The sequence below is a fragment of the Vanacampus margaritifer genome, chromosome 19, assembly GCF_051991255.1.
Source record: "Vanacampus margaritifer isolate UIUO_Vmar chromosome 19, RoL_Vmar_1.0, whole genome shotgun sequence".
Lineage (NCBI taxonomy): Eukaryota > Metazoa > Chordata > Actinopteri > Syngnathiformes > Syngnathidae > Vanacampus > Vanacampus margaritifer.
In genome coordinates, this window is record NC_135450.1 from 8,508,633 (window position 1) to 8,522,892 (window position 14,260).

At 37.0% G+C, this 14,260-nt stretch overlaps 1 protein-coding gene across 2 annotated transcripts in view; it reads left to right on the forward strand.

Annotated features, from left to right (window-relative positions):
* LOC144039210 (glutamate receptor ionotropic, kainate 2-like) overlaps positions 1 to 14,260 on the forward strand; it is a 111,424-nt gene that overhangs the window by 67,326 nt on the left and 29,838 nt on the right. For both annotated transcript variants that reach the window (XM_077552287.1, XM_077552288.1), the window contains exons 7-10: positions 9,614 to 9,757; positions 10,343 to 10,450; positions 12,441 to 12,554; positions 12,642 to 12,848. In XM_077552287.1, the coding sequence (XP_077408413.1) occupies positions 9,614 to 9,757; positions 10,343 to 10,450; positions 12,441 to 12,554; positions 12,642 to 12,848 (573 nt within the window). The remainder of the gene's footprint in view (positions 1 to 9,613; positions 9,758 to 10,342; positions 10,451 to 12,440; positions 12,555 to 12,641; positions 12,849 to 14,260) is intronic.

A 14,260-nucleotide genomic window follows, 5' to 3' on the forward strand; every position in this document is an offset into this window, starting at 1 on the left:
TTGTTAACAAGAGTATGAAAACCAGACTTTTTTTAAAAATTTTAAAAGAAAAGATTATTAAAAATTAGGGGCGTCAGGCGATTAAATTATAAAAAAAAATTGGGGCGTCAGTCATTTGTAATTGTAATTAATCACATGACTTCAATAGTTAACTCATGATCAATCACAAATTTTATATCTGTTCTAAATGTACAATAATTTTCTTCTTGGTTTTCATACTCTTGTTAACAAAAGTGAAAAAAAACAACTTATAGAAATAGTTCAAATTCATTTTTGACGTCTATAGCCGTCAATGGCAGTGAATGAGTGTGAATCCTAACCCTAAGTAAGACGTTTTGTTGAATATTCCCATAAAAAAATTATGTTTAAAAATCAATTCGGCCGCATATCGAATCGATTCGATATCGCGATATATTGCCGAATCGATTTTTTCGATTTTTTTCTAACACCCCTAGTAAACATGTCGAGTAGTAAATTGCAGGTGAACGCCCCCTCATTTCGTATTTTCCACTGGACAACTGGGAATTTATTTGGATTTCCGAGCTGAGAGAACTTTTCAAGTTTCAACATGGAAATCACAAAAATCTCCCCCTTTCATTAATATTATTCGATATTGTTTCGCCAAGATCGAATCCGCGACGGTTATTTTGCCGCGACCGGCAGTTTGCCACCTTGTGACTTTGTGATGGTAACCGGCCGCTAAGCGGTCACGACGAGTGGCCTAAATGTGCACATTTGTGTTATTCATGACCGCCTATAAATGTCTACAAGCATTCACGGCAAATCAGACATTCACGGCAAAATAACGCTGTTGCCGGTCACGGCAAAATAATCACGCGAACTAACGCTACAACATTGTGTCTCTACTGTAGTAACGTTATGCTACTTTTTTTTTTTACGTTAAAACATTATGCCACTTTTCCACAAACAATATTAAAATAGTTCTTAAATGTGTAAAAGACATGTCAGTGTGGCTCAAATCGGTACGGTTGTACCGCACTGCTTCTGCTTGGCCGAGTCGATTACATTATATGTTGTTGTAGATTATATATTTGTTTTGAGCAGGGCATTTTTCTGCTGATTTAGGGCCAGCAAAAATATTAGAGCCAAAGTCAGTTTTGACGAATGCATGTCACAGACACATTTGAGAACTATTTTAGCATGTGGAAAAGTTGAATAATAGTCATTCACATTGCACATGGTAAACATAACGACAGAAAGAAACATAACACAAAAATATCCAAATTGGCTTGTTTTCAAGGGTAGCCTTCGAGCCAAAGCGGCCCCGAGGCACTTTAAAGCCGGCAGAAAAGGCCCCGGTGTTAAATCGTGTTTTGATAAGACGTACCGGGCGCTGGCATGCTGCTAATTGGTGAAAAGTGGGCAGCCAGCTGTCACTTGAAGGATCCACTTGGATAAGGCACGCTACACCGCGGCCTTAAGTGACGAGATCAAAATGAGAAAAGTTGCATGATGTTTTAGAAAACTTACAGGGACGTTTTTTTATTTATTTTTCCCGGTGCGGGTTAGTTGCAAATCCCTTCTCTGAATATGTTTGTTTTTCGCTGGCAGGGAAAGAGAAAAAGGCACAAGGTTACAGAGTAGAAATCAATAAATAAATAAAAAATCCATGTTAAGTCTTAGTGTCAGGAGGCAACTTGTGTATGCATGTTGACAAAATAATCACATTTTATTCCCTCTATTCCCACGTGAGCCTCTCTTTCCCTTTTCCACCAAAAACTCTGCAGCCTTCCGTACCGCTTGAAACACTTTCAAGTGCGCTTACGTCTCGAGTGGAAGCGCGAATGTGCTCTCACATAAAATTCAGCGCCATCAGTCGATCTATTACCCACGGCTCCTCCGTGGCAAAAGTTTTATTTTCCTGTGACAAAAACAAAACGCATAAATAAATAAATAAAAAAAGGCTGCTTTGAATGCAGGATGTAGAATCGCAACATTAGAGATAGCGGGAGACAATAAGCACAAAAGAAGAGAAAACGTTGATAATATAATGAAAGGCGCTGGCGAGACGGATGGATGGGAGAATGTTAAAGGGAAAATAAAAAGGATAAAAGATGATATTGACTGAGAGAAAGAAAAAGAAGGGCGAGATGGAACTGCATGATGCTGCATTACTCACCGAAATCATCTGACAAGTGCCCGCTTAGAAACCCGAAAACAGCCACAATACGCCTTATAAATCACTTCTCGTTCTCACATTCCAGCTTTTTTTCCACGCATTCTATCACTGCTTTGCACAGCTTGCGACGCAGCAACTCACTTTTATGGGCAAATGTGAGTCACGCAGTACGACACTCGACGGCTCAATGGCTACGTCGATAATGGAAGCCGGCCAAAAAACAACAAACAATGAGACTGGGTGTTAGAAATCATGTTAACACAACTGCAGACTGTATAGAATGTTCTTTTTAAACACAGCTTGACAAATTACCGGCCAGCTGTTAGCGTTGCTGATCTAAATTTAGCTTTGCTGACCTTACGTTAGCAAAGCTAGCCTTAGTCCAGCTTAGCTTTGAACAGAACAGTTGATGATAACAAAATAAATGAGACCGTTGGAAATAATGTTATCGCAACTACAAACTGTATAGAATTAATGGCAAACTATTAGCCAGTGGTTAGCTTAGCTTTGCTGACATTAGTTTGTTAGCTCAATTTAGCCTAGCTTAATTACAGTAGAATCGTGTATAAAAATATGAGACTGTGGATTACAAATAATGTTAATACAACTACAAACTGTATCAAATGTTATTTTTACACATCACTCGACAAAGTACATCAGTTAGCTTATTATCATTGCTGATCTTAGTTTATTAACTTAGCATTATTTCGAGAACAGAACGGGGGGACAAACTTTTAGCCCACGGTTAGCTTAGTTTTGCTGATCTTACAATGTTTGTCGTTTATTATTTTAGCAAAGCTTAACTGAACCTACATTAGCTTTTGGATAGAAAATCATGTTTGCTTAGGTTTTCATAGTAGAAGCCATACTTAATTCTAACATGATAGAATGTGAGATAATTAGAAGTTGTATTAGAAATAACTGTAAAGCGAGAAAGTTCCTTTTGAACAAATCCAACAAACAGCTTCAATTTAGCTGAATCAAACGTAGCTCAAATAGCGCTACAGAATACAAACAACAGCAAACATTAAGTCCAAGTAATAAAACGAACATTTTCGAATATATATATTTTATTATTTATGATAAATAAAAAAAATGAACAAATGATTACAAGTAATTTAAACTAAATGGACTGTTACTTTTATAAACAGTCTGAATCATTAGCCTTGCTGGCTTTGTTTTGCAAATTAGCTTTGTTGAGTTGAGCTGAACTTGAGTATTTCGTTTTTGTGAGATTTCGGTGGTAGGTGAAAATTTTTACCCATGTCAAATTTGTGCCTTGGCTCAGTGAAGGTTGGGCAAAAACAACTGCCATCTTTACCATACTTTATTTTTTATTTTAGCATCTTAGATTAGCATTCGGAGTTAGAATGAATTTTAGCTTAAGATAAAGTGAAAAACAAGCCCGTGTCTGAATTAAATTTGCCAAAAACATAATATAAAATATTAATAGCAATAATACAAGTAGTAATGTATTATATTTTGCGTATTTTAATCTGTTGCTAATTCAGTCATTAGATTTGCAAAGGAGTCGCGTTCGCACATGTGCAGGAGTCTGATTAGCTCCTCTGCAGGAGTCAATATTCTTGCCAAATTGTAATTGTGTGCAGACGTCTCCCGGCGTGTAAACACCACAAACGCGAGTCCAAAGCTCGCTTAACACTTTTCTGGCATTAATCATTTGCACTTTTTTTCGCGCAGAAAAACTCCGCTTGACAAATGCCGCTTGTAAGTCATACATTTGGAAAAAAGCGACAGCGGTGTTTGTGAATTAAATGCCTGCATCCAGTGCTTAGTGGAGCGACGCACATGCATATGAACTTGCTAATGAAATGAATAATTAGCCCACTCGTCTAGTAAATCATCAAGTCCCACGGGGCCGAGAGCGGGAGCGGCTGCGGCGCCGAGAAAACAGCCAGCTTCCTTCTCGGTGGCAGACTGTGATGCTGATGGTTGTCGTTTGTGTGTGTGTGTGTGTGTTGGCAGCTGTAGAGCACTGATGCATGGTGAATAACAGGTCAGGCTTAATCTCGTTAAGGCTAATCAGATGTATATGATATGTAGAAACCACTGCAGCTGCACTTCCCGTCCATCATGGATGGACCAGTAGTGTGTTTGTGTACATTTCTGTGTGCATGGAAGTGAAATGAAAAAAGAGAGGAATGTCATTTTTCAGAGTGCTACCATTATCAGAGGAATTATGGAATTATGCACAGGTGGATGGATGGCGTGAATACTGATAACAGCTAGGAAGGAATATATTTGTGTAAATGTTCACGTGGCGCCGTTTTCACTCCTCCTGTTCCAAATGAGGAAGCCGGATGCACCTTGGGTAAATGAGGCAAAGTCTCCGGGGACTTGGGTTTTGTCACTGAGTATATGCGTGTGCATGTGGCATTCACGCCTCTTATGTTGCGACGATTTGTTTTTCTTCTCACATATGCGTTGGTGTTTTTATATAAAAAATGATGAGGCACCAACCACTTAAGTAGTGCAAAACGATTGTGTCTTACCGATGCGCTTTTTTAAATGCTTCTTTAAAAAAACAAAATCATTTGGCATTCATAAAACTTGACAACTGGAATAAAACTGGAACCATCTAGTCGATGCAGCGACGTAGATCAATGGAATCGCTTGGTCATGTCACACATTTGCCTGAGTGCTTGTTGCTAGGCAGAATTCAGAGCGCCACCAAGTCCAATTTAAAGAAATGGCATTAAAGGAATGACTCCAAAACAGCACTACAGTGGTGCCTTGAGATCATAATTTGGGGATTTTTTGGGGGTTAGTTTTTATTTCACTTTAGATTTTTGTTTTAAAAATTGAATTAGCATTAATTCATTTTTATTTCATTTTTATCTTTATTAGTTAAATTTTTTTTAAATGCTTTGTTTAACATTTGTTTGTATTAGTTTTTAGTGTTAGTTTTATATATATATATATTCAATATTTGTGGAGTGTAATATAAAAAAAACATTGTGTAAAAAAAAAAAAATAGTAAATTACAATTCCCAAACTCCTGTTCAACTGTCACGTCATGTCATGTCACACATTTGCCTGAGTGCTTGTTGCTATGCAGAATTCAGAGCGCCACCAAGTCCAATATAAAGAAATGACATTAAATGAATGACTCCAAAACAGCACTACAGTGGTGCCTTGAGATAATAATTTTGGATTTCTTTATTTTTTTGATTTTTGTTTTTTTAAATTTATCTTTATCTTTAATGCATTTTTATTTCATTTTAATTTTTATTATTTGTTTTTTTAACGTGCTTTGTTTAAGATGTGATTGTATTAGTTTTATTTTATTTTTTAAATATTCAACATTTGTGGAGTGTAAGATAATTTCAAAAAAAGTATTTTGTAAAAAAAAAAAAAGGTAAATTATAATTCCTAACCTCCTGTTTGACTTTATTTCTTCTGTACGGCCAATAATAGTACCAAAATAAATACATTTAGAATTTACCACAAACATGTCATCTTAGGAAAATGATAATTATATTTAATTTTAACTATTTTTGTTATAGATTTTTTTTAAGTACTCTTGTTTCTGTTTTATTTCATTAACGAAAATTTTATTTTAGTTATTGCTTTAGTTTGCATGAACTATAATAACCTTGTTTGAGATACAAGTTTGATTTGTTCCCTGAGCACGCTCACAACTCAAAACACTGATAGGCCTATGTCAAATCATGTTTCCCCATCGAAACGAATGGAAATGGCAATTATGTTCCACCCTTGCCAAAGACAAAAACGTTGTTAATGTGTTTTAATAAGAAAAAATAGCACTCTATGATATTGTAATTCACTGATATAATTGAATACAATTTAAGACTTGCAGCATTTTTTGCGAAGATAGAGACATGAAAGTCCGTCTTGTTGAGTCGTAACATGTCTGCTGATTGTCTGATTGCATATGTGAGCCAGCACAAGAGGCTGCCATCTTGCTCGCAAACCTTTCCCCCGAGCGCCTGAGTGTCCCTGTTGGTTGGAGATTGGTTTCACTTAAAGCACTTAAAACAGCCCTCAGCAGCCACGCTTGGCGCTGAAACAAATATCCAGATCACACTTGGATTGTTTTGAAATGGAAGGCAATCTGCCAGAGATGTAAGCCATCATTTTCACATGTTTGCTCCCTTGATCTGTCCCTCTTTCACTTGGCGCCACTAGCCTCTTGTTCCCATCACAGGGCAATGCATTGAGGAATTGCTCTTCTCCAAAGACCATCGAGTGTGGGAAAGATAGAAGAAATATGACAAATTCGCATTGCTCTTAAAATATGCCAACGTTCGGCTAGTCGCGCACATCAGTGAGCAGAGATAATTTAAATAATTAACAATGGCGTAAGAGACGCCGGGGAGCAGTCAGACTGATGAACACATTGCTGCCTTTTGTCCCTCTGAGGCATTTACTTTAATGAGCCACATCTTTCAGCACTTGTGTGGCTTAAACGGGGACTCTGTCAATCAAATAATGGCTTTATTGAAACGTGAGGTTGGACAAAAGACGACCGGGAATGGAAAATCGCCTGCGACATATGAAGGAATATATACTGCGTGTATATATGTTGTGGTTTTATATCTGTTCTAAATGTATAATAAGTTTTCATACTCTTTTTAACATTAGTGGGAAAAAGGTTAAATAGAAATATGGCTACATCTTTTAGTCATTGATACAATAATTTCATAATGAATCATACAACTGAGTTAAATTAAAAAAGATGTACTGTCCTGTAAAAAATGAGTGTGATATTGATTTGTGTTGAGGTCATTTTTCTGCCACTAGATGGCATAATTGCATTTGTAAGACATTGATGACAGCTCAGTGCATTTTTATTTTCATATTAAGAACTATCTAATCTTAACATGAAGTAACTTGTGAAATTCAGCAATTTTTTTACTCATTCACTGCTATAGACAGAAATTTAAAAAAAATCATTTGAATTATTTCTATTAGTTTAAAAAAAATCCACTTTTCCTAACAAGAGTATGAAAACCTATCAAAAATGTTATTGTAAATTTAGAACAGATATAAAATTTGTGATTAATCGTTAGTTAACTAGTGAAGTCATGTGATTAATTACAATTAAAAAATGTAATCGCGTGACGCCCCTAATTAAAAAAATATATATTAAAAATAAGCGGGAAACTTTTAATCGTAATTAATCACATGACTTTAATAGTTGACTCACGATTAATCAAATTTTTTCTATCTGTTATAAATGTACAATAAAAAAAAATCTAGGTTTTCATAAAAAATTTAATGAAACGAAAAAAAAATGTTTAACTAATAGAAATAGTTCACATGAATTTTTGACGTCTATAGTCGTCAATGGCAGTGAATAAGTTAAAATTGTATTACACAACTTGATCCCAGAATACACAAATATATGCGTTCTTATTAAATGTATTACTACAAAATTTTGACGAGGACGTGTCTGGTGCAATGCGACTGGAATTCGTCCAGTACAGGCTTTCCAAGTAAGGGGCAGTCTTTTTGATATAGCTCTTAAATTGTGCCTGGTAGACTTAATCAAGAGTCGTGAAAGTGCTACAATTACATCATTTGTCCCATGGTATTTTTGAATGGATCCCCAGTCCTGTAATAGATGTGTTGAATCAATACAATGCAATTATATTGAGTGACGAGTTAGAAGCCCAGTGGCATGCCTTTGTTGGAGAAGCCAATATCTCAATGACAGGACATGTGTGAAAGTATGTATTTATTGGTATAATATTAGGCTAGGATAAATTGTTCATTTTCATTTTCAATAGTTTGAGGCTGTATTGTGGATGATAATCAATAGTGCTTTGGAGTGTGTTTTCCCGGTTTGTAATTTACCTTACTGTACTTTGCATGAGCATACACCGCCCAGAGTTCCCGTCTGGACTGGTTGCCTGGTTTGAATTGCCATTTCTCTGGGGGACGGGAACACCCATCAGGAGTCATTAGTTTCCACGGCGACAGGCCAGAGACTCTCCCTGCTGCAGCTTTTCCATTGCCGCAAACAGTCTTTTGGAAATTATACTGAGCTGATCAGACACTGAGATGACTTCTTTTTTTTTTTTATACAATTCCCGAACTGTGTTGATGATCCTACAAAGGCATAGAATGCAATGGTGATGTTTTCTTATAGAAATCCAATTTGACGCTAAATAGCATCACACTAAACTAATATTTTGTATTCATTATAAAACTAAAAAAACAAAATTTAATAAATAATTGTTTATGTTCTTTTTCCTGTTCTTTGCTCGGCAGAATTTGTGAGGCATGGTAATTTTTTGCCTCAAAGCCTGCTAGTATTAAAATAAGCAACATACCCTTAGGGTTGAGGGGTGTGCTGCCCCACACAACTGAGAAAGGACAGGTACAGCCGGCAGCAACATAGTCATACCCAAACAATAAAAGCTCATTGGCTCCCCTCAAATGCGATGCGTGTTTACATTTCTGCGCCTAAACTTGACGACACACACACACACACATAGTAGTCTATATATATATATATATTAGGGTTGTCAAAATGAGTGTGTTAATTTAATACTTGGAAAGCCTGTAGCCGGTAAGTTAGTCGCAACGCAGCAGACATGTCCACATCAAAATTTATCAGTAATTAATTTAATAATGATGCATATATTTGTGGAGACTGGGATCAAGTTGTATTTTACAATTTTTCAAATGTGTAGAATTTCACAAGTGACTTCAATTTAAAGATTAGATAGCTCTTAATTAGAAAATAAAAGAAACTGAGCTGTCACCAATGTCTTACAAATGCAATTATGCCATCTGGTGGCAGAAAAATGACCTCATCACACTGGTTTTTACCGTACAGTACATATTTTTGATTTTAACTCAATTTTATCAATTACTGTATCAATGACTAAATGATGCAGCCATAGTTCTATTAGTTTAACGTATTTGTTTAACAACAAGAGTATGAAAACTTAGGGGAAAACATTTTTGTGTACATTTTATTGTATGTTTAGAACAGACATAAAATTGGAGATTAATTGTGAGTTAATTATTGAAGTCATGTGATTAATTACAATTAAAAAATGTAATCACCTGGCACCCATTATATATATATATATATATATATATATATGTTCAGTGTTTCCCACACCATATTAATACTTGGGTGGGCCACCCAAGTATACACCCAAGAAGTTTTCAAGAAAATCTATAAAAATATATATTTAAAAGAAAAAAAAAAACGTGTCGCGACCGGATATATATGTAACGTTAGTTCGCCGTCGCTCACTTGTGGATTGTGAGGCGAAGTAACAAGACTAGCATCGATTGAATTCGATCTTTAAGGCTCACAATTAAAATCATGATTCTCTCCAAAAAAAAAAAGCCTTCATATATGATCTGGTACCACATCGCCATCTACTGGATTTGGAGGGGCACAGCCTAGCTCATCCCCCGACGCAAAATCTTTTTTTATGACGTTAGCCCCTTCTGCCCGCCCGACAGACGGATGCAGCCCTGATGTACGACGCCGTGCACGTGGTGGCGGTGGCAGTCCAGCAGTCGCAGCAGATCACCGTCAGCTCCCTGCAGTGCAACCGCCACAAGCCGTGGCGCTTCGGGGGCCGCTTCATCGGTCTCATCAAAGAGGTACCGTAGCGCCTCGTCCCACCTTTGACCTGCTAGCCGCTGAGCCGCGTTGCTTTGATGAGTGCCGGCTACTCTGCGGAATCACTGATTTTGTAGACCCTCATTTTCTGCCTCAAACAACCCCCGCAATACAACTTAAACATCGCCATTATGCCCTTTCTTTCTTTCCGTACATGTCGATATCAAAGCGTCTTCATTCTAGCGCAGGTCAGCAGATTGCTCGCTTTGTTCTCGCTGCTCTTGGATGTTATCATTGCAGGTAATTCTCACTATCATTGCCGTTAGCAATAGCGGCAGGCTACTACTAAGGCTCCGTTGCTTCAAAGTGGAACTCGCAAGCACGCGCGCATGATGAACTCGTCGCCGTTTTCTCCCTTTTAGCAGCTTGGCCGTCTAGCGCTAAATTACTGCGGCAGACGGCGAGAGGAGAGAGCGCGGCGCAGTGCATGATTCGGAAATAAAATGAGGTGGTTAGAGGTTAGATTGATATTGTGGGGGAAAGACGGCGGCTTCGGCTTGATGGAGCGAGCGGCTGCGCTCACAGGCTGAGGATTTTCATTAGCATGATCAACGTTATGTTTATAGGCTCACTGGGATGGCCTGACCGGCCGCGTTCTCTTCAACAAGACCAACGGACTCAGGACGGATTTTGACCTAGATGTCATCAGCCTGAAAGAGGAAGGCCTGGAAAAGGTGCGTCAATATCGGTTTACTCTCTGCTGGATGGGATTTGAATGTCTGAGGTGATGCCATAAAAGTGGCACGATTGGTGTAACACCTGACCGAGTACTTCCTTTCAGTACCTGAGATAAGCCACTTACAGAATGAATATTACTCCTCCAGGCGTCACTCTTGTCTTTGCTCATCCCGAGCCAGCAGATACCAGATTTATGAACCCATCTATGCATATGCAGGTCACACATTTAACAGCTACAGATGTTTACCCAGAGTGAGATAAAAAAAAAACTCGTTTCCTGTGCCTACAGGCTTCTTTGACGCTTGGATAAACCATAAAAGCCTTAAATTACACGTTGGAATGTTACGCATCTAACTAGCCTTTTGGTCACCTTTCCTTTTAAGTTGAAAACAGTTCAGTGGTTCATGTAGGCCGAGCTGGGACTACTCATAGGTAAATAAAGAAACCTAATAAAATGCTGAATCTGTATAAACTGTAATGTGACAAAATTATTCATTGTTTTCAAAACAGTTTTTTTTTTTTACGTAAAAGAACAGCAAAAAAATAAATTACAGGGTTTCTGTGGATCATTAAAAGCAAAAAAATAAAATAAATTAAAAAAAATTAAAAAATAACTGAAAATTCATTAAATTTATTTTGTTAATGGCATTAAAAAGCATTTTAAAAAATATGTCCAGAAGCATTCATTTATACATAATTGTGGAGAGTGGGGACAAGTTGTAATTTACAATGAACAAAATGGGCAGGAGTTCAAAAGTTATTTTATTTGAAAAAGAAAAATGTAATGTTCCTGTCACCAACGTCCAACATGAAACGCTAATGTCACCTAGTGGTTTTTAACTACAAATATTTTTATGAATTATTTGTATGAATGAAGTTACAACCATACTTGTATTAGGTAAGCATATTTGTCAATGTTTATATTAATTAAAAAAGTGCATGAGAAACTTGAAAATATTTGATTGTACATTCAAAACAGATATAGAATAAGCAATTAATTTGTCATTAATCACAAGTTAGCTGTGGTAATTAAAGTATTAAATTTGATTTGCTGCAGAAACCCTGTATTCATAACAAAGAATCATCATAATAATATATTAAAATAAAATAATAGCAATAAACAACAGTAAAACTGAAACTAAAAATAAATACCGGCTGTTCCTGCTGTGCGCGACTCAGCCTCAGATTTTTTTTTTAAGCAGAAGAAAGTTGTTATTTTTTTATTATTTTTTTTTTTTACAGATTAACAAGAATACATGTCTTTGACTATTTCTGAATTACCTGTCTTAATTTGTATATGCAGCCTTGTTATGAATATTTGTTATTTGAAAGAATATCACTCCTGGAACTTGATGCTAATTTTCTATTAGCCTTTCAATGGTATTTTACATTGACTTTAGCATTAGCAACGGCAATTGGCGCTTTCATGAAGGAGGAACTAGTAAATAAACACCAACCACCTTGGGTGTATTAATCGTTTTTCTTCAATTATAATGTTAATAATGAATTAATATAATTTATGATGGTGAAAAGCAAAAATGAAAATTTGGATAAAATTTTGATGACATGCCCAGCCTTATTTCCAAGCATACGTAGCTTAATGCTCCATTGGTGGTCACTCAATGGTCGAGCAGATTCAATATTGCTGCCATAATGTAACTTTTTTAGGAAACACGGCTAGAAATGAGAAAAATAAATGAACATGCTCAGTTCTATATTTTCTATTGTTGCTGTCCGTTGCTTTTTTTTTTCTTCCTGTGGTTCTCGTGCTACTGCATTCAATGCACTGTAGTTTTCCGGACTCTTTTAAAGCAGAATCCTGTCAGTGACTGTGCAGTGGAAAGTGACCTTTGTGGAATGTGTTGTTTTCCAGTTAGACAAATTCCCCACAAACACGTACTATTGTCCAAACATTTTGTAGCATTACGTTATTGTGAGAGCACCTTTACTGGACGAGACAAGTGTGATAGTGAGCTGTCTCCACAGATCGGTACTTGGGATCCTCCGAGCGGTCTGAATATGTCTGAGACTCACAAAAGCAAGACGTCCAACATCACCGACTCGCTGGCTAACAAATCTCTGCGCGTATCCACCATACTGGTAGACTAAGTCGGCTATAAATAACAATGAGAGCCATCCCAAATTTTTACAAGCTGACCTTTTCTTCCACATTCGCGCCCTGGACAGGAGGAGCCGTATGTGATGTTTAAAAAGTCGGACAAACCTCTGTACGGGAACGACCGCTTCGAGGGTTATTGCATCGACCTGCTGAGGGAGCTTTCTGGAATCTTGGGCTTCCAGTACGAAATCCGGCTGGTTGAAGATGGCAAGTACGGAGCCCTGGATGAGGCCGCGGGCCAGTGGAACGGAATGGTGCGAGAACTCATGGATCACGTAAGTATCCTGTTGCTTCAACTGTGCATGAGACTTTACTAAACAAATAAAAGAAACAATAGGTGATTCTATTCGATTCCGATTTTTGGGTGTGCGATTCGATTCAGCGTCGATTTTCGATTAGGAACGATTTTTTATTCAAAATGATTTGATTGACAATGATTTTTGCTTCAATTTATAGATGTTCAAGGAATCGTAATGATCTAGTCCAGTCTGACTCGCTAATGCTAATTAGTGCTCTTCTCGCGGCACTTTTATCACTCTAAAGAACGTCTCCACGCTGAAAAAACGAAAACTTTTATTGCAATAACTTGATCGTGACTTTTTACTTACAACTTAACAGTGTATCAGACCGCTTGGAACCACACTGCCCCTAAATGGCCAAATCGGGTACAACATGAACAACGCTCCCAATAAAGGCACGCACAAAGGGAAGACAGTATAAAATAATTTAAATAAAATCGATTTTGGGACATTTAAAACCCTAACCCTATCAGATGGTTCAATCTGGCCCGTGAGGACAAAACACAAACTGCAGTTGTTCACTAAAATGAACTGTTGTTGCTAATTTTGTCCACTAGAGGGTGCAATAACAACCGCTTAAATCACATTCTGACATTTGGCTTTTACTCAAGATTTGATGCAAAAATGTTGCGCTCATTTTAGTTAAGAAATGTCAGATTTCTCTGCAGCAAGATAATAACAAATGGAAATATTTACAGAACATACTAAAAAAAGAAATATCATTTGCTCCAAAAAATGTATAAATATGTCTAGTTCAAATATTACCATGCTCCCAAAGATGTATTTATATGTTTTTTAATGTTTTTTGTAAGCTATAGCATACAGAAGGCTTTGATGCAGCCTCTGAACTAAAGAGAATGCTGGAAGAAATGGTAGTTATTACAAAACCGGCCAGCAGGTGGCAGCAGAGTATAAGAGATCAACCAGGGCCTGGTTTCCATCTATCTCTTTTCCCCACTGCTTTAAAGATTTGTGAATAATGATGAAATGTTGCTTTATTCTAACGCTAAATGCTGCAAAACAGAAACAGATAGAAATGTACTTTTTTTTCCTAATGAAAGAAGAGACTCTAACCTTTCATTTGTTGAGTCCATGTTTTTATAGCAATATAACACAATATTCTGTGGGTCAAAATCCAGTAAAACAGCCAGGAGCGAAGGGGGTTGCTTCCGTGAAAATGGATAGGATTGAATTAGTTATTAGGCCACGAACAGACTGGTTGAGATCAAATTTGGATGGAAGGAACCCCCGAACTAAATTGAGTTTGACACCCCTGGTATAGTGATAGGGGTTTAACAAAAAAATATTGAATAGGAAAATTGTTTTTGATTTAAATTTATCGTATTTATTGAATTTGTTCATCTAAAACCAAATCAAGTCGTTCCACT